At 37.9% G+C, this 20,929-nt stretch overlaps 1 protein-coding gene across 1 annotated transcript in view; it reads left to right on the top strand.

Annotated features, from left to right (window-relative positions):
* Positions 1 to 1,063: 1,063 nt before the first annotated feature.
* LOC150082350 (ADP-ribosylation factor-binding protein GGA1-like) overlaps positions 1,064 to 20,929 on the top strand; it is a 100,130-nt gene continuing 80,264 nt past the window's right edge. The window contains exon 1 of the mRNA XM_090380491.1: positions 1,064 to 1,106. Within this exon, the coding sequence (XP_090236617.1) occupies positions 1,064 to 1,106 (43 nt within the window). The remainder of the gene's footprint in view (positions 1,107 to 20,929) is intronic.

Below are 20,929 nucleotides of genomic sequence, written 5' to 3'. Positions count from 1 at the left end.
AAGGAATTTGTACCTGAAGGGACGAGAGTCAATGCTGCGTTCTACGTAAAGGAGCTTCAAAGACTATTTGAACCGCCTTTCCTCTGAGGCGCGATTTCGAGAACAAGGCAGCTTGTTCTTGTTGCATGACAATACCCAGACTCATTTGGCACTAGTAAAGACGTCTCTGATGAAACATGGCATTGTACAACTGAACCATCTGCCGTACTCCCTGATCATGCTCCAGCGGACTTCTTCCTCTTTCCCAAGGAGAAAGTGTCCTTAAAGGAAAGAGACCTCAGGATATTGAGGACATAAAGTAATTAACATCGAAATTAACATAATTTCTTTGGGCGACTTCGCTGATTCTTTTCAGAAACTTTTAGAAAGGTGTAATAAGTACATTCAATCAGGTGGTCTTTGAATAAAATTAAACAATTTCTGAACTCTTTCACTTTGTGTTATTGTTATTGCCCGCACCAGTCTGGGAGCATTATTGCTTCACCTCGTATGATCAGACTTCAATAAACAACTGGCACATATGCAATACAAACACCCAAATGGTAATGGAGTAGTAGAAATGGAAGTAGAAAAGTAGGACTGGGTTAGCCCCATAAAGTGTATTTGACAGCTGATAGTAGCCTGTATTCTCGTGCTTGGGGACAGGAGCTAAGGACCCTCCCTTCTTCTGTTGTCTCTTCCTGGTTGCAGAGTGGCCAGTCGTGATTCTCTATTGGCATAACACAACACGTTGCCAGAATGGCACTTGTGACTCCCTTAGCATGCTCTTTCTTCATTGCAATGACTTGCAGCTGGAATGAAGAAGATTTCAGGTATCGCCCTGACCACTACAACAATAAACAATAGTCAAATGACATAATAAGCTATAGATAAGTTTTTCCCCCTTTTAACAAAATGCTGTGTCCGCAAGATGGCCCTCTTTTGACAACGGCATGATTTGATGGTTGTTTACGTAGGGTTGTACATATTTTGGTAATGTTTATGAAGTTGATATTGTGCCGCTAAAGTTATTACTTTCTTTTGTGTAAGTTAAAATCCAACCTTCAAGACGGCTTATGTCAGAATGTTTACAGAGGAAGATGAGGATCCGTTGGAGGTACTCCTAGGTAAGTATTTCATAACAGTTTTGCATTTTATCGCACTCTCGCTCTTGACGTTTAAGTGATTTTTCAGTTTTTATTTCGTAAGTTCGAGTGTATTTTGCATTTTTATATTTAAATGTGATCTTGGTTTGTGTCAGTGAGGACAGAAAAGTGACTAGAGAACAAATCCAACATGCATCGATCGTGGAATCTGTTTGCTTGAGATTGGTTAAATAAATGGTGTTAGCAGTTTAAAGTGGCATGATTCTGAAAAACCTCATGTCACATGACATTATTATTTGGGGAATGTCGAAATACTGAAAATTGTAAAATTTTTCAATTTTTGTTCTGTAAGTTATACAGTAAATTATAAAACAATAACTTACTGTATTTTTGTAACATATAACTTACTCTAATTTTTATAAGTTACTGTATTTTTGCAAGAAAAGTTAAATATTCTTACTGAGATAATTGTAAAATGAACATACATTTTAACAATATAATAACACTCAAGTTTTTTGGCTATCAGGAGTGATGTGCCTTTTGTTAGCTAGAATTAGTTTGTAAGCAGAGAAAGAAATCAACAGGTGTGATTGGACAGCATTTGTAGCATGATGGCAACAGTGGAGATGTGCCAGAAGAATGAATTGCACTTGCTATTGATACCACGTGATGAAGACCATGACTAGAAATGACCATCTTTTATTGCAGTTTAATTCCACACTTGCTGTGTAGCAAAGGGTGAGGAGCGGCAGTGGCAGAATAGAAAGTTTTGCCACTGCATTTGCCCATTATTGATAAGTTGTGGATAGTGCCGGCATAAACCAAAGAATGATGTAAAGAAGTGCCACATGACATGTCTCAAGGATTTCAATATCATTGGATAAACAGGAAAAATGGTTGTAAATAATAGCCAGATTTTGATGTACATATAAAGTTGATATTGTGGTTTGAGTATCTACGGTACATATATCATCACTCGCATGAAAGTGAAATTGTAGAATTACTGTGATGCAAGTTGTCTGGCATCATAGTAATTCAGTCGGTGGTCTGGCAGTAATATAAAGTTGTTTGCTGGGAGTGCTACAGGTCTGATTACTGAGGAGAATATGATAAAAATCTCTTTTGGCAACTTGAATGAGCAATCAGAGGTGAATGTTACATTATGGGCGACTTTAAGTTACCCCTTATTGATTGGAATTCTTGCTCCGAAATACACCAAGTGGTGTCAATTTTTTGAACCATCTATCTGTTACTTATTTAAACATGTGGAGAAAGTACAATAGTTTCAAATATCTTTGACAGGGTGCTCACCTAAGGTTACAAATATTATCATGGATATAACAGTGCAGGTACTAAATCAGGTTGCATCACATCTTATGAAATGGGTTAGTAGTAGCAGTAGTTGAGGCTTGTGATGCAAGAAAGCAAGCTTATGTAGCTTGCTTTATTTTACACATCGAATCCTTCTAAACGTTTGTTCAGTTCCTCCTTGAATTTATTTAAGCTCTCAGCTTCCACAAAGACAGATGGAAGTTTGTTCCAGCAATTAACTACCTGCTGGCTGAGTTGTCCAAGGAAATATCAGTGGGAAAAGGCAAAGAAGAGGACCTCAGTATTAAGGATGTGTGGGAAGTCTATAACAGTTGAAAGGCCTTCTTAGGCTCTGTCAACTGGGGTAGCAGTTGCAGGATTCTGAATATAACTATTCCTTGGGAAACACCCCTGCAGCAGATGTGTTGGCAATTTCCATATGCCATCTTAAATATTCTTTTAGCAGCATGGTGTGCAGGTATATCAAGAACTGGAAATTGGTGAAATAATACGCACTTAAATTTGCATGGAGTGTAAGCAGCCTTTAATTTCTTAAAGAATTATAGATTATTTTGAGACTTTAGCATTAGTAAAGGCACATGATGCAAGAAAGTAAGCTTATATAGCATCAGCCAAAAAAAAAAAAACTGCTAATTTCACCCATCCACTCGCTCCAAATGTTTGTCTAGTTCTGCCTTGAATCTATTTAAGCTATCAACTTCTACGACAGATGGAAGTTTGTTCCAGCAATCAACCACACACTGGCTAAAGGCAAACTTCCATTTCGTGGTTACTTCCTGTTCTACTTATTCAGTGACTGTAAAGACAGCAGAATTGGTAAATCGTGACTTTATTTACATAGAGCTGTTAATTTGATCACACATTTCTTATTTGTTAAGGTTTAGGCTTGAATTAGTTAGCAAATAGTAACCATCAGGTAAAGATTAAATTTTAACAATTTTAAATAATTTTACATTAGTTATTAATTTAGTTAATAAGATTAATAAATAAAATTAAATAAATTAATATTAAGCAGTGGATAATTATGAATGCTTACACTCTGGTAATGCTGTCCTTATGACACCATCAGCCTTACATACCAAGGCAGTAGTTTACATTTCATTATATTTATATTTTCTGTACTGTACTCTCTAACTAAGTTTGTTTTGAATTAAAACTCCAGTTAAGATCTCCTGGGGCTAATAATAGAGCAATTTGTCACTGAAGGTGAAGGTATTTAGAATGAGAATAGGGATTTGAATGTTTTAGAATATATCTGTTTGGTGGCTAATCTTTGTGAGCATCTTAACTGTATGAGTAAGCTCAAGATTACATTAGAAGGGTGGATGGAGATTCTTTTTTTGAGATGTACTTATTATGGTTCTTATATTAGTTTTTTATTTGCTCTGATACTCTGCATTTGAAAAAAATATGTGGTTATTGTCTATCTGCATGCCTTTTTTTGGTTAATATTGTTGGTTATGCTGATAATGAAGGATTCTTTGTTATAGTCTGTGTTTTCTGTACCTGTCAAAGTACAGAAAACACAGTAACAAGTTACAGATAATTAACTGGTTAGGACCGAGGTGTTCTTGAAATCCTGTTGGTGATCCTTATACCAGGCGTAGAAAGCTGGATCATTAATCCCCCTTCTCCTGACTCAGTAATCAACAGTGACACACAGATTCATTATTTCTTCCCCCCAAACACATAAAGGATATCTTTTGAGTTGGTTTTCAGTCTAAGTATGGGAATTCTCTCTCTCTCTCTCTCTCTCACTCTCTGTCACTCTCTCTCTCTCTCTCTCTCACTCTCTGTCACTCACTCTCTCTCTCTCTCTCTCTCTCTCTCTCTCTCTCTCTCTCTCTCTCTCTCTCTCTCTCACACACACACACACACACACAGAGTAAATATATCGACAACATTCTAACTATTTGGTCACATGTTAGAGGAATTAATCAACTTACACAACTAGCTAAATACTGTACATCCACATATAAAATTTAAAGTAGAGAAAGACAATAGTATACTACTCCTATATATCTTGTTGAAGAAGTATAATAACTCTCTCTTAATAGAAATATACAGAAAACCATCAGACACAGGAGCTATTATCAAGTTTAATTCCAAATATCCCATGAACACAAAAATAGGCATTCTTAAAAGTTTCATTCTTAGAGCATACAGACTATGTAAAGATCAAGCATTCAATAGTGAAATTAACAGAATTTCTCAAATATTTAGCAACAACAGATACACACAAAAACTCATAATGAAAACAATTAAAATAACGAGAAATATCTCAAGCATCTAACAAAGAACCAGAAAAGAAGAGTACATTACCATCCCCTATGCTCCCTAAATTATCAAACAGGTTAAAAGCATAGCCAAAAAAATATGGTTGGTATGCCATATATTTTTTTTTTTTTCCTCGCCTTTTTCCCATTATTATGTGGTGTCAGTGTTTTTATTGTTTTGGCATGCAATTTTTACGGCCGGATGCCCTTCCTGACGCCAACCTTCACCCTTTAATCGGGCTGGGAATATGCGGTGGTCATTCCCTGACCTGCCGCATCCTCCGTATTTGGTGGGTACGGGCTCGAACCCCGGTCTAATCAAGAAGCAGTGTGTTATGCACTACTGCTCCCGCCCACCTGGCTACGGAGGCGCCATGGTTGGTATGCCATATGCTTTTACCAATAAAAATATGGTATAAAAAACTCTCCCCTGCTTCATCCCTGATGAAGACTCTTTCCACCAAACACCCAGTATATGATTTTTCAATGCAAAGATTGCCAAAAATCATATATTGGACAAACCAGTAGATTGTGTACAGATCCTTGTGAAAATTATTTCAGATCTAGTGCAGCCTCAAAAACATGACAGGATTAAAATTAAAAGTTTATATGGAACCTAAATATGACATAGCCCACATGCAGATAACAAAATCAGATTCGGCTTTCCTTGCATGGTGTGCGTATCACCAGTGGGATTTCAAGAACACCTTAGTCCTAAACACTGACAGGAACAGAAAACCCATACAAAGAATCCTTCATTATCAGCATAACCAACAATGTTAACCGAAACAAAGGCATGCAGATAGACAATAACCACATGCCATATTTTTAAATGCAGAGTATTAGAGCATATAAAAAACAAAAATAAGAACCACAATAAGTATATCTTAAAAAAATAACATCCTCCCCACTTCTAATGTAATCTTGAATCCACCCACACAATTAAGATGCTCACAAAAATTAGCCACCAAACAGATATCTAATCATACAACATCCAATTCCTATTCTCAGTTACTCTCATTGACAGACTAACCTATTATTAGCCCCAGGAGGCCTTAACTGGAGTTATAATTCAAAATATTCTTAGTTTGAGAGTACAGTACAGAAAATATAATGAATTGTAAACCACCGTATGTGAGGCCGATGATAATCTCAAGGACAGCATTACAAGAGTGCAAGTATTCATAATTATCAATTTCCTAAGGTTAATTTATTTAATTTTAATTAATAATCTTATTAACTAAATTAATAGCTAATGAAAAATTATTTAAAATTGTTAAAATTAATATTTACCTGATGTTTGCTATTTGTTAACTAATTCAAGACTACACCTTAACAAATAAAAAATATAAATTATCTTGCCTGACCAAATTTGATTGGATACTATGATGCAGTCACAAAGGAACTGGATGCAGGGAATAACTTTGATATTATATACTTGGATCTTGGAAAGGCTTTTGATACTGTTGCACATGGAAGGCTGCTGCACAAATTGGAGCAGTGTGACATTGGAGGCAAATTGCTGCTGTGGATAAAGGGGTGGCTGAGGGGGAGAAGACAGAGAGTGATAATCAATGGACACTGCTCGTCGTGGACTAATGTTATTAGTGGAGTCCCTCAGGGCCTAGTGTTGGGTCCATTATTGTTTTCTGTATTCATAAATGATATTGATGATGGTATATCAAGCTTAATGTCGAAGTGCTTCTTTAACTAGTGCCTCCATTAATTTTCCTGGAACAGAAGTTAAACTCACAGGTCTATAATTACTTGTGTCAGCCTTTGATCCTCCTTTGTGAATTGGGGTCACATTTGCACATCGCCAGTTTGTGGGTACCTCCCCTGAGTCCAAGGAAGCTCTCATAATTATGGCTAAGGGTTTGCTTACTTCCTCTGCTGCCTTCTTTAATATAACTGGATAGATCCCATCCACCCTGGGTGCCTTTCTTGTGTTTATCGTCAACAATTTCTCCTCCACTTTACCCTCAGTTATTACAAGATTCTCTAGCTTACTGCTAGAGTTGAATACACCTCTGGCTTTCCCCTTGCTAAATAACTCCTCATGTGTGAATGTCGATGCAAAATATTCATTTAGTTTGTTAGCTACCTGAGCAGGATCATCAACAGTTGACCCATCGATATCAAGTGGGCCAATCTGATTCATCCCCTTCCTTCTAGAGTTTACATAAGTAAAGAACTCGTTGCTGTTTTTCTTTGCATCCCTTGCCAAAGATTTCTCGTAATCTGCCTTCGCCTGCCTAACCTCCTTTGTAACTTGGTTACAGATCAACTTGTATCTATCATAGGCTTCTGTGTCATGTGTTAATTTGTATGTATCCCATGCATGTTTCTTCTCTGCCATATGCCTCATCAGTTCATCTGACATCCATTTAGGCCTAAACCTTGAACAATATTTCTTAGTTGGTATTTTTTTTTTTTTTTTTTTTTTTTGATAGTTGTTGGCGCATCAGCTTCTGTGGCCATAATGCACCTCCCAAGGTTTTTGCAGTACTTTGATCCAAGCCCGAGGCGAGATTCGAACCCGCGACCCTTGAGTTGCCAGGCAGGCACTTTACCCACCCGGCTAGCCCGGTCGGCTTAGTTGGTATGTAAAGCCTAGTAGCTTCCAAGATAAGTTCTTTGAATGCTTCCCATTTTGCATTTGCTGTTGGTAACATCATCAGTTGGTCCCACTGTACAGAATTTAAATACTGTCTCAGTCCATTGTAGTCGCCTTTACGAAAGCAATAACCCTTCCCTTTACCCCTAATGGTAGTTACCTCTTTAAGTAAATCCCACTTCAGCACACTGTGATCACTGCCACCTAGTGGTTCATTTATCTGCAGATTCTTAATGCATGAAGAATCACTGCTGATAATCAAATCAAGAGTATTCCTCCCTCTAGTTGCCTCCCGAACATGGCTGATGTAGAAAACAATCATCCAATAAATCCACAAAAGCCTTGCTAGTGTGTGAGTGACCAGCCCCCAAATTCCAGTCAATATCTGGGAAATTAAAATCTCCCATTACAAGACTCTCTGATTTACTGGCCCACTCTATTTCCCCGTACAGTTTCTTATTGTACTCATCAGAGTCATTAGGCCTATAGCACACTCCTACTCTCAATTTTGATCTCCCAATGCTTATGTCACACCAAACTGACTCGACACTGCACTGTCCAGCGATGTCCACTGGCTTCACTTCCTGGGATTTTATGTATTTCTTAACTAATAGCATAACCCCTCCTCCCTTCCTATCCAGTCTATCCTTTCTGTAGACGTACTCCCCAAATTCCAGTTCTGCATTCCTTATATCTGTGTGACACCATGTCTCTGATATCCCAACAATATCTGCCTTTGATGTTTTGAGCAATACCTCAAATTCATCAAATTTATTTACTAAACTCCTAGCATTGGTGTACACGCAAGTATACATGCACCTATTTCTATTCTTAGCTACCCTAACACAACCCATGTGTTTACTTGTACCGCAATGACTCCCAGCAGTCTCTGAAATATCCTGAATCTTGTTTTTCAGGCTTCTGCTCATTCCAATTGAAACAGTGCAAGAATCTCTTTCACCTCTGCCATTGGCTACTGTTAATCTATTCGTCTTTGTATCCCCCCAAGCTAGCAGTTTTCCGACCCACCTAACACTGCCTCGATAGCATCAGCAAATATTCTTGCACCCTTTCTATTTAAGTGTATCCCATCCCTGTAGAAGCAATCTCTCCTGTTAACAAGTACAGTCCAGGCTGAAAAAAATTCTACCCCTTGAGCCTTGCACAGTCTTTCCAGGGCCGAATTGATCGACAAGGCTCTCATCGTATACTCCCTCCTATCATGTCTGGGCAGAATTGCAGACACTTTCAAAATCAACCCTATTTCACGGCTTTTTTTCAACAGTGACCTGTACTTGTTAAGCAATTCTGCCAGTCTCCTACTCTTGATATCATTAGTTACAACGTGTACAACTATATCACCTTTTGAGTTTGTAATAAAAATGAGCATCACAAGTTAGAAAAATTATGTCGAGTGGGTAGAAATCTATCATTCATTTATTTTTGGTTTTGATTTCATATCTTACTTGTCATTATTTCAGTTTGAAATATTTTAATTGCAACATTTTGGTGGATCATGTAATTTGGATTATAAGATTTTGGTTGATGATAAAACTGCTGATTTACTGTTGGGTATAGTTTGCAACTGATCATGTAAGTGGAATCATTATTTTTTAGAAGTTGTCTTGCCAATGTTCTAGTGCTAATGTGGTCAGTTATCACAGTACACAAAATAAAGCAGTCACTAGCAGGATGCTGGAATGGCACAAAATTTTGTAATACATCAGCACTGCATGTGCCCATCGTTATTGGTCAATATTAAAAAATGATAAAGTAAATCTTTATTATTACCTCAGCATCCAAGATTATACGTTTCATTTCCATATTTGTTATTGATTTTTATTTGCAATCTTTTTGCATATATTATGTATTAAGTATGGAAAATAATGGGAGCAAATTATATAAAATTTTAAGAAATTTTTTAAATCAAAGCATATAATGAAAAACTTAACTTTTGTGTTAAAGGTTTTTATTTATAAACTTTTTCTTTGAGAGTATTTATTAACTTAAACTTTTATTTAAAAATTTATTTTAAAACTTTTCAAAATGTTTCTGCTGTACATATATGCTTAAAACTATTCCAGAGGAATAGTTTTAAGCATATATGTACAGCAGAAACATTTTGTACAGTAACACTGTACATATACACTTAAAACTATTCCAGAGGAATAGTTTTAAGTGTATATGTACAGCACATATCTCTATGTGCATTTATATTCAGTAGCTGTTGTGATGATTTTCTAATTCTGTTTTATGTTAACATAAAAAATTATAAAAATTATTTTATAATAAATTAATAATTAAAAAAATATGTAATTTCTTCCTACAACTACTGTATTGTCAAGATAATGAATACATTAAGAAGTGCTAAATTTTAAATTATTGTCTGCCTTTATTCCAAAAATTTCATTGGTGTTACGTCGGTAACAGTTGGTATACAGCCACTCCCCTGCTTATGAAAATTCGACTTTATGTAAGTTTTTGCCAGCAGGTGCAAACTTAAAATAATCATAGAAACACATTTTGCGTCCCGTAGGAATAAATGGAGGTATTGTGAAAATGTCGTAATGTGAACTCAGTAACACTTTTTTTTTTTTTTTTTTTGGTAATTCGTTCCAAGACCTTGGAAGTTGAAATTTTTGCTATAAAACTAAGCTATTTATCTCTCTAAAAAGTAATTTTTATAATGGAAATTGCACTACACTTGCATCATTATCATATGTTCCATTATAAGAATCAATGTTGAACGCCTTCATGATATTTTTCTAAAACACATTTCTGGAGGTCACTACCATAAAACAATAAAAACAATTTGTACTTTCCGGTTTATTGGGCTGTTCTGTTAGCGCAGTCTATTATGAATAGGTAGTAAACTTGATCTTATTGCATTTGCGATAATACTGATAACTGGAATTCTGTGGGTTTTTACATTATAGTATTATGGTGATATGAGTTCCCCTGTCACTGAAATCTTCAATCATAAAAAAAACATAAATAAATGTTCAGTATCTTCTCTTCATTTTTATTTACTTATTACAATGGTGAAGGAAAAGGGACCAATGGAAAATTCAAGTTCTGGCAGTGCTAGGAAACAAAACAAAATTGATTTAGAAATTAAGATGATTAATTAAGAATTATGAAGCAGGACAAAGTTTGTCATCTGTTGCATGGAATTAGGTCTCGCTGCTTCAACAGTGAATACTGTTTTAAGAGACAGTGTGCATATAAAAGAACATGTTAAAGGATCAACACATTTAAGATAAACAGTGATCACAAAACAGCGTTCAGGTGCTATATCGAAGATGGAAAAACTATTAATAATATGTACGGAAAATCAGATTCAGAAGCAAGTGCCCCTGAGTCCAATGGCCTTTCAAGAAAAAGCAAGAAGTATTTATGAAGATATTAAGGATAAGTACAGCGAAAGCCAAGCCAAGTTCATGGCAAGCAGCAGGTGGTTTAATAGTTTCAAGCATTGCGCTGGTTTCCAAAACAAAGTATGTGGTGAAGTCGCCAGTGCCAATTCTGCAGCTGCAGAGAAATTTTGTGATGTGTTGAAAAAACCCCTTCTAAATCTCCACAGCCCTCAACTTCCACAGTGGCGTGCTTATCAGCTGGAGAGTTAATTCTGGCAATGATGCTCAAAAGGTAAAACCTGCTGACGTTATGCCTGTCTCCTCTCTCTTTTTGTAATTTTATAATTTTTAATACCATTAAAATTTTGTACACTTTTGTAATTTTTCCTGCGCATGAGATAAAACAATTGAATAAATAATTCTATTTACATGTTCGTTGAACATTTTTTGCTTCAGTCAAATTCAGCGCTCATAGTTGCGAGTGCTGCATAAGTATTTAGAGAAATTCCGACTTACGTAAAATTCAACTTATATAGAGTTCTGCGGAACTCAACCCTTATGTAAGTCAGAGAGTGGCTGTATTTTCATACTGAGAGTTGCTCTACTCCCTTGGAATATGCCATTTATTCCAAATGCCTTGGGAGGAGTCACCCATTAGTAGGTTTTTGAATACCCGAGAGGCACTGAAGGGAAAGTTTTTTTTCAAAACTTCCATGCTCTCCAATGTGACATTGTAGCTAACTGTAAGTCACAGTGCACACCTTCAAAGGTGTCTTTCATTACACTATTAAAAATTGACTCTTAACCGATACTATAATTAAAACAAGCAAATGGATTAATTGCCAGCCAAACTGGAAATGCTGAAAAGCAGTTCCACTTTATGACAAGGAGAAATTTTGAAAGCTGTCTGTTTATTGACCCAAAAGTTATGACTAATTTTTATCTCTGTGTTAATTTTCTGTAGCTCTTTGTACTTGCATAAGTTTCCCATGTCCATGGCTGTAAAATGCTATAATCATTCAATGCTGTAGGTGGAAAATATATCGAAGCAGTCACATGTATTATTTCTTGTGTGTTACAAAAATATACATTTTATACATCCTTCCATCTGGTAGTGTGGGAAAGCAGTGCTCCTCTGGGTTTTTGATAAACTCAGGGGTGACGGAGGTACCCCACAAAAAAGTAGCAAAAACGGTGTCAGGTCACCTAACAGATGGCCAACTTTTTAATTTTTGGAAAATGTTTTGTGGTTTTTTTAATTCTTCTTGGAGGATATCATCTTTTTTTAATATATTGCAGTACTTATTTTATGCAACTGTTTTTTATTAAAAACAAAGTTAATTATTTTTTTTATTTAAAAAAATTAATTCTGACAAATTTTTGTCATAAAATATATAACTATTAAAATTTTCCATTTTTTCAGTTTAAAAGACAATTAAGCTCTTCAAATCTTAAAAGTGCACATACATATATATTTCTGCTTATTGACTGTATGAATACTGTTAAAAAAATCCGAAATTTCTACATATGTGTGTATATATATACAGGGTGTCTCAAAAATATTGGTACAAACGTTTAGGGGAGGTAGGTAACATCTAAAGGAATGTGAATCGCATAGGAACCCATAACTGGAAACGTCACCGTAAGTCGGTACACGGCGCTGTTCATTAGTTCGCGAGAGGGAAAATTTCTGGTTTACTCATTCAAGCAGTAGTCGCCGCACGAAGAGGATGCATTGATATACGAACTGTGAGCTGGCAGACATGCACCTAGTGTATGGATTAGCAGAGGGCCCACACGGTGTGCACCCCCATGCGGCACAGCATCGCTTTGCAATAAATGTGTGGGCAGGTATGGTCGGTGACTGCTTAGTTGGCCCATACCTGTTACCATCCCACATGAACTCCTCTAAATATCGGATCTTTCTTGAACAAGTTCTACCAGGGTTACTTGACAATGTTCCAGCAAATGTGAGACGCAACGTTTGGTTTCAACATGACGGGGTGCCTTCCCATTATGGAAGGTGTGTTCGTGACCATTTGAACAGGCATTTTGGGCGTCGATGAATTGGCCGTGGTGGACCCGTTGCCTGGCCCCCACGCTCACCTGATTTATCGAGCCTTGATTTCTTTCTGTGGGGTCTCTCAAATCTATCGTGTATGAATTGCCTGTGGAGATGGAAATGGATCTCGTGGCGAGACTCGTCTGCGCTGCTGCTACTGTCAAAGAAACTCCAGGTGTATTCGACCATGTCCGCCAATCCATGCTGCGTCGGTGTCACTCATGCATCGCGTCTCACGGTGGAACCTTCGAGTATCTGTTGTAACATCATGAAATGCTTCCATCTCATACTCCATTGTTAATATTATGTCAGATAAATGTTTGCCACTAATTACTGTCTTGTGTCATTTCTGCTTCTTGTGCCTCTGCTTCTACTTTCCTGTAACGGTTCTGGTTATGGGTTGCCATGCGATTCATATTCCTTTAGATGTTACCTACCTCCCCTAAACGTATGTACCAATATTTTTGAGACACCCTGTTTTTATATAAGATATTATTCACTACAATGTTCATACTTTTTCAAAATTTACTTCAAATTTCATTCACTTCACACTGCACAAATTTTATTATTATTACAGAGTGCAGCCATTAGCAAATATCAGGTTTTTGTTCTCATGAAAAAAATAATAAAAACAAGTAGGACAACATTGTATATATTTTTTGAACTAGTGGGAGAGTGAAAACAGGTAATAACTTGAAACTGTTAAAAAAAATTTCATCTGTCAGGTGACCTATCATGATAATAGTTATAAAAGCTGATGGGTTTCTTGACAGGTTCTCACACTCAATCACTCAGTTGCAAAAACCATAAAAAATCAATTCGTAGATAACTGTAGTATATACTCATGAGCATTATGACCACCTACCTAATAGCATGTTCGGCTGCCTTTTGTTGTGATAACGTCTTGCACCTGTCATAGCATTAACATGAGACAACAGAAGGAATTCTCTTAGGTATTCTGGACAGAAGGGTGTCCAGTTTGCAACAGAGTGAGACACTGATATGAACTGGCAAGTGTCGTGTTCCATCACATTGCACAAGTGATCAGTGGGATTGATGTTGGGGGAATTTAGTGCCCACAGGAGCACACAAAATACTTAGATACAATCCTTGAATCCATTCCTGCACAATGCACACCTTGTGGCATGGGGTATTGTCTTGTTGAAAGAGTCTAGTGCCATCTGGATACACAGTCACCATGTAGGACAAAACTGAAAAAAATTGAGAAAAAGTCATGAGTTAGTGTTAAATTTGAAAGTGTCTGCAATTCTGCCCAGGCACGATAGGAGGGAGTATATGATGAGAGCCTTGTCAATCAATTCGGTCCTGGAGAGATTGTGCAAGGCTCATGGGGGTAGAATTTTCCGCAGCATGGTCTGTGCTTGTTAACAGGAGAGACTGCTTCTGCCGGGATGAAATACACTTAAATAGAAAGGGTGCAAGAATATTTGCTGTGCTATCGAGGCAGCATTAGGTGGGTCAGAAAACTGCTAGCATGAGGGAATTCACAGACTAATAAATTAACAGTAGCCACAGGCAGAGGTGAAAGTGATTCTTGCACTGCTTGTATTGGAATGAGCAGCAGCCTGGAAAGCAAAAACTTTCTGGAGTCATCATGGAACAATAAATATATGTGCTGTGTTAGGTTAACTAAGAGTAAGAACAGGCACACGTATACTTGCATGTACACCAATGCTAGGGGTTCAGTAAATAAATTTGATGATTTTGAGGTGCTGGTCAAGACATCAAAGGCAGATATTGTTGGTATATCAGAGACTCAATGACACAGATATAAGAAATGCAGAATTGGAATTTGGGGAGTACAATGTGTACAAAAAGGATAGGAAGGGAGGAGGGATTATGCTGTTAGTTAAGAAACACAAAATCTAAGACAGTGCATCCAGTTGACATGGGTGGACATTGTAATGTTGAGTCAGTTTGGTGTGACATAAGCACTGGGAAAGCAAAATTGAGAGTAGGAGTGTTGTTATTAGCCTAATGATTCTTATCTGGGGTGTTCCTAGGGTATGTGGCACCCATGTGCCAATCGCAATTTGGCACCCCTTTAAAATTTTTTTCAAAAGTGTATGTAAGTTTCAAGTTTTCAGGCACCCCTTAAACATTGGTACCTGGGTGCAGTGCACCCCCACCCTTGGTATGGCCCATCCCTGATTCTGATGAGTAAATAAACAACTGTACAGAGAAATAAAGTGGACCGGTAAATGAGATTGTCTTATAATGGGAGATTTTAACTTTCCAGATATTGACTGTAACTTGTGGGTTGTTTACTCACACACTAGCAAGGCTTTTGTGGATTTATTGGATGATTGTTTTCTACAGCAGCATATTCAAGAGGCAACTAGAGATATTAATACTCTTGATCTGATTATCAGCAGCGATTCTTCATGCATTAAGAATCTGCAGATAAAGGAATCGTTAGGTATTGATCACAGTATGCTGATGTGGGATTTATTTAAAGATGTAACTACCATCAGGGGTTGAGGAAGGGGTTTTTGCTTTTGTAAAGGTGACTTTTTTTTTTTATGGAAACCCCAAACACGAAAGGTATCAAAACCTATAGTACTTAGTACTGTGCATGGGTTGAAAGAGAAGCATGGGGGGAATCCGGTAACTTTGCTCTAGAGACTAAACATGGGTTTCACCACTTCAAGCTTCCAATAAGCAAAGTGGTGGTATTGCACCGGTCGATGAGTCATCTACCACCTATTGACTACATTGGCATCAGACAGTTTTTAAATTCTATACAGTGAGACCATCTGATGATGTTACCAACAGCAAAATCTAAATGGGAAGCATTCAAGGAATGAATCTTGGACTCTATTAGGCTTTTGTTCAAGGTTTAGGTATTGTTCAAGGTCTAGACCTAAATGGATGTCTGATAAACTAGTGGCAGAGAAAAAAAAATGCATGCGATGGATATAAATTATCAGGTGACACAGAAGCCTATGATAGATATAATCTAGTCTGTAATTCAGTCACAAAGGAGGTTAGGCAGGTGAAGGCAGATTATGAGAAATCTTTGGGAAAGGATGCAAAGAAAAACAGCAAAGATTTCTTTACTTATGTAAACTCTAGAAGTAAGGGGCTGAATCAAATTGGTCAATTTGATATTGATGGTTTGACTGTTGATCCTGCAGAGGTAGCTGACAAATTGAATGAGTATTTTACATCTACGTTCACACATGAGGAATTCTGTAGAGAAGTGGAGGACAAAAGCTTATCAAATTCAAGCAAGGAGCTTGAATTTGAGTTTCTGCTCAAATTCTACTCCCTCCTATTGTGCAATTCTGCCCATGCACAATAGGAGGGAGTATATGATTTGAGCCTTGTCAATCAGTTCGGTCCTGGAGAGATTGTGCAAGGTTCATGGGGTAGAATTTTTCGCAGCATAGTCTGTGCTTGTTAATAGGGAGACTGCTTCTACAGGGATGGTATACACGTAAATAGAAAGGGTGCAAGAATATTTGCTGATGCTATTGAGGCAGTGTTACAAAATGTTTTTATAACAACAGAGCAAACCGGAGGAGAAACTATTCAAGTTAAACATAAGAAAGGCACCTGGAATGGATGAGATCTGTCTAGTTATATTAAAAGATGCAGCAAAGGAAGTAAGCAAACCATTAGCCAATAATTATGAGAGCTTCCATGGACTAGAGATATGCAAATTGTGTTCCCAATTCATAGAGGGGGATCAAAGGGTGGCACAAGTAATTACAGACCTGTTAGTTTACCTTCTGATCCTGCGAAAATAATGGATTTGCTGGTTAAAGAAGCACTGCAGGATCATCTAGACAAAATGCGCAATTATAGTTCAGACACAGCATGAGTTTGTTAAGGGAAAGTTTTGTCTGACAAATTTGATTGAATACTATGATTTGGTTAAAAAAAACGAACTGGATGCAAAAAATTATTTTGATATTATATACTTGGATTTCAGGAAAGCTTTTGATACTTTTGTAAATGGAAAACTACTGTACAAATTGGTGCAGTAAGATATTAAGGGCAAGTTGCTGCTCTGGATAAAAAGATGGTTGAGTGGAAGAAGACAGGGAGTGGTAATCAGTGGACTTGGTAGTACTTCGTGGACACTCAGTGTTAGGCCCGTTGTTTTTTTCGGTATTTATTAATGATATTGATGATGGTATATCAGAGTTAATATCCAAGTGTGCAGATGATACGAAGATTGGCAGACTTGTTAGTGACAGCAAGGACAGTACACTACTGCAAGAGGATCTAGAAAGTTGAGCAGATGAGCCGAGAGGTGGCAACTGAAGTTTAAAATTTACAAATGTAAAGTACTACATATGGGTAGCAGTAACTCCAGAGTAACATACTAACTGTGTATACTACACTCAGGGTAGTGGAGAATGAAAAACACCTGTTGGTAATTGTGTAGTCAGATATGAAGTTTTCAGAGCAGTGTAGACAGGCTGCAAGAGTAGCTCATGATGTCTTGTCAATGGTATACAGGAATTTTGCTAATAGGGATAAGGAAGTGATTATTCCCTTGTATAATTTGATTATCAGCAGTGATTCTTCATGCATTGAGAATCTGCAGATAAATGAACCACTAGGTGGCAGTGATCACAGTGTGCTGAAGTGGGATTTACTCAAAGAGGTAACTACCATTGGGGGTAAAGGGAAGGGTTATTGCTTCCGTAAAGGCGACTACGATGGACTGAGACAGTATTTAAATTCTATACAGTGGGACCAACTGATGATGTTACCAACAGCAAATTCAAAATGGGAAGCATTCAAAGAACTTATCTTGGAAGCTACTAGGCTTTACATACCAACTAAGAAATATTGTTCAAGGTTTAGGCCAAAATAGATGTCAGATGAACTAATGAGGCATATGGCAGAGAAGAAAAATGCATGGGATACTTACAAATTAACACATGACACAGAAGCCTATGATAGATACAAGTTGATATGCAACCAAGTTACAAAGGAGGTTAGGCAGGCGAAGGCAGATTACGAGAAATCCTTGGCAAGGGATGCAAAGAAAAACAGCAAAGAGTTCTTTACTTATGTAAACTCTAGAAGGAAGGGGATGAATCAGATTGGTCCACTTGATATTGATGGGTCAACTGTTGATGATCCTGCTCAGGTAGCTAACAAACTAAATGAATATTTTGCATCGACATTCACACATGAGGAGTTATTCAGCGAGGGGAATGCCAGAGGTGTATTCAACTCTAGCAGTAAGCTACAGAATCTTGAAATAACTGGGAGTAACGTGGAGGAGAAACTGTTGAAGATAAACACAAGAAAGGCACCCGGGGTGGATGGGATCTATCCAGTTATATTAAAGAAGGCAGCAAAGGAAGTAAGCAAACCCTTAGCCATAATTATGAGAGCTTCCTTGGACTCAGGGGAGGTACCCATAGACTGGAAATGTGCAAATGTGACCCCAATTCACAAAGGAGGATCAAAGGCTGACACAAGTAATTATAGACCTGTGAGCTTAACTTCTGTTCCAGGAAAATTAATGGAGGCACTGGTTAAAGAAGCACTGCAGGATCATTTAGACAAGACTTCAGTTATAGCTCAGACACAGCATGGTTTTGTTAAGGGGAAGTCTTGCCTGACCAACTTGATTGGATACTATGATGCAGTCACAAAAGAACTGGATGCAGGGAATAACTTTGATATTATATACTTGGATCTTAGAAAGGCTTTTGATACTGTTGCACATGGAAGACTGCTACACAAATTGGAGCAGTGTGACATTGGAGGCAAATTGCTGCTAATGGATAAAGGGGTGGTTGATGGGGAGAAGACAGAGTGGTAATCAATGAACACTGCTCATCGTGGACTAATGTTATTAGTGGAGTCCCTCAGGGCTCAGTGTTGGGTCCATTATTGTTTTCTGTATTTATAAATGATATTGATGATGGTATATCAAGCTTAATGTCCAAGTTTGCAGACGATACAAAGGTTGGCAGGGTTGTCAAGGACACTACTGACACTATGCTGCTGCAACAGAATCTGGAAAGGTTGAGCAGATGGGCTGAGAGGTGGCAAATGAAGTTTAACATTGACAAATGTAAAGTACTACACATGGGAAACAGCAACCCCAGAGCAACGTATCAACTCTGTGGTACTACACTGACAGTGGTAGAGAATGAAAGGGACTTGGGGGTGGTTGTGCAGGCAGATATGAAGTTCTCTGAGCAGTGCAGACGGGCTGCAAGAGTAGCTCATGGAGTATTGTCAATGATATACAGGAATTTTTCCAGCAGGGATAAGGAGGTGATTATTCCATTGTATAAGGCGATGGTCAGGCCACACCTACAGTACTGTATACAGGTCTGGAGGCCTCATTTCAAGAAGGATGTAGAGCTGCTGGAACGAGTACAGAGAAGGGCAACAAGATTAGTGAATGGAACAAAGGGGTGCTCTTACGAAGAAAGGCTTAAGTTTTGCAAATTACAGTGTCTGGAGACTAGGCACCAGCGAGGTGATCTGATAGAGGTGTATAAAGCCTTGAATGGTTTGAGCATGCCCAGTGCTGATGGGATTCTTCCTCTTGCTCAGAATAATCACCTGAGAGGGCATAAATTCAAATTGAGGAAAGACAGATGTAGGATAGACGTGCGGAAATTTGCCTTTAGCCAGCGGGTGGTTGGTTGGTGGAACAGACTTCCATCCCTTGTGGTGGAGGTTGATAGCCTAAATAAGTTTAAGGCTCAGCTGGACAGGTATTTTGAACGAACAGAGGGGTGAAGTGGAAGTGGGTTTTTTTTTTTTTTTTTTTTTTTGCAAGCTTATGCAGCAAGCTGATGCTGCATAAGCTTGCTTTCTTGCATCAAATGCCTCTACTAATGCTAATCTAGTGTAAACCTCTTCCTATGTAATTTGAATTTATGGCCCCTAGTTGTGGAATTCTGTATAACAATGAAAATTTTACCTTCATTCATTTTACTAACCTATCTCAGCACCTGGTTCTCAAGCTGTGTAGCCCGCATAATCAGAGTCTTTCCTGATACCGTCACCCTTTTGCCAATCTCACCATGCGAGTTGCTTCTCTTTGTACCCTTTTAAGAAGCTCAATGTTTGTTTTCAGATGAGGTCTCCATACTTGGACACAGTATTCCAAATGCAGCCTTATAAAGTGGGTTATATAACCTCCCTATCTCTACAGCATATTGTTCGATAAATCATGGATAGGACACCATGGGTTTTCCTGTCTGCCTGTTTACACTGCTCAGAAAACTTCATATCTGTGCTTGTTAACAGGAGAGACTGCTTCTACAGGGATGGGATACACTTAAATAGAAAGGCTGCAAGAATATTTGCTGATGCTATCAAGGCAGAGTTAGGCCATGAATCGGAAAAATTCTATCTTGGGGGATACACAGACTAATAGATTAACAGTAACCACTGGAAGAGGTGAAAGTGATTCTTGCACTGCTTCTATTGAAATGCAATTGAGCAGCAGTCTGGAAAGCAAGGCATTGGTAATTTCCATGACTGCTGGGAGTCATAGTGGAACAAGTAAATACATGGGCTGTGTTAGGGTAACTAAGAGTAGAAACAGGTGTATGTATACTTATGTGTACACCAATGCTAGGAGTATAGTTAATAAATTTGATGAGCTCGAAGTGCTAGTCAAGACAGCAAAGGCAGATATTGTTGGGATATCAGAGACTTGGTGCCACACAGACATAAGCAGTACAGAATTTGCGGAGTACAGTGTGTACAGAAAGGATAGACAGAAAAGGAAGGGAGGAGGGGTTATGCTGTTAGTTAAGAAACATAAAATCTAAGGAAGTATATCCAATTGATGTTGGTGGACAATGCAATGTGGAGTCTGTTTGGTGTGACATAAGCAGTTGGAAAGGAAAAATGAGAGTAGGTGTGTGTTATAGGCCTAATGAATCTGATGAGTATAATGAGCAATGTGGAGAGAAACAGTGGGCCAGTAAATCAGTGTGTCTTATAATGGGGGATTTTAATTTCCCAGATATTGACTGGAATTTGTGGGTTGGTCACTCCCACACCAACAAGGCTTTTGTGGATTTATTGGATGATTGTTTTCTACAGCAGCATATTCGGGAGGCAACTCGAGGGAGTAACTCTTTTGATCTGATTATCAGTAGTGATTTTTAATGCATCAAGAATCTGTAGATAAAGGAACCACTAGGTGGCAGTGATCACAATGTGCTGAAGTGGGA

This window comes from Mastigoproctus giganteus, chromosome 8, assembly GCF_048544385.1.
Source record: "Mastigoproctus giganteus isolate SK-2022 chromosome 8, ASM4854438v1, whole genome shotgun sequence".
Classification (NCBI taxonomy): Eukaryota; Metazoa; Arthropoda; class Arachnida; order Uropygi; family Thelyphonidae; genus Mastigoproctus; species Mastigoproctus giganteus.
Note: the sequence above shows the minus strand (reverse complement) of the source record. Positions and strands in the feature narration are given on the sequence as shown.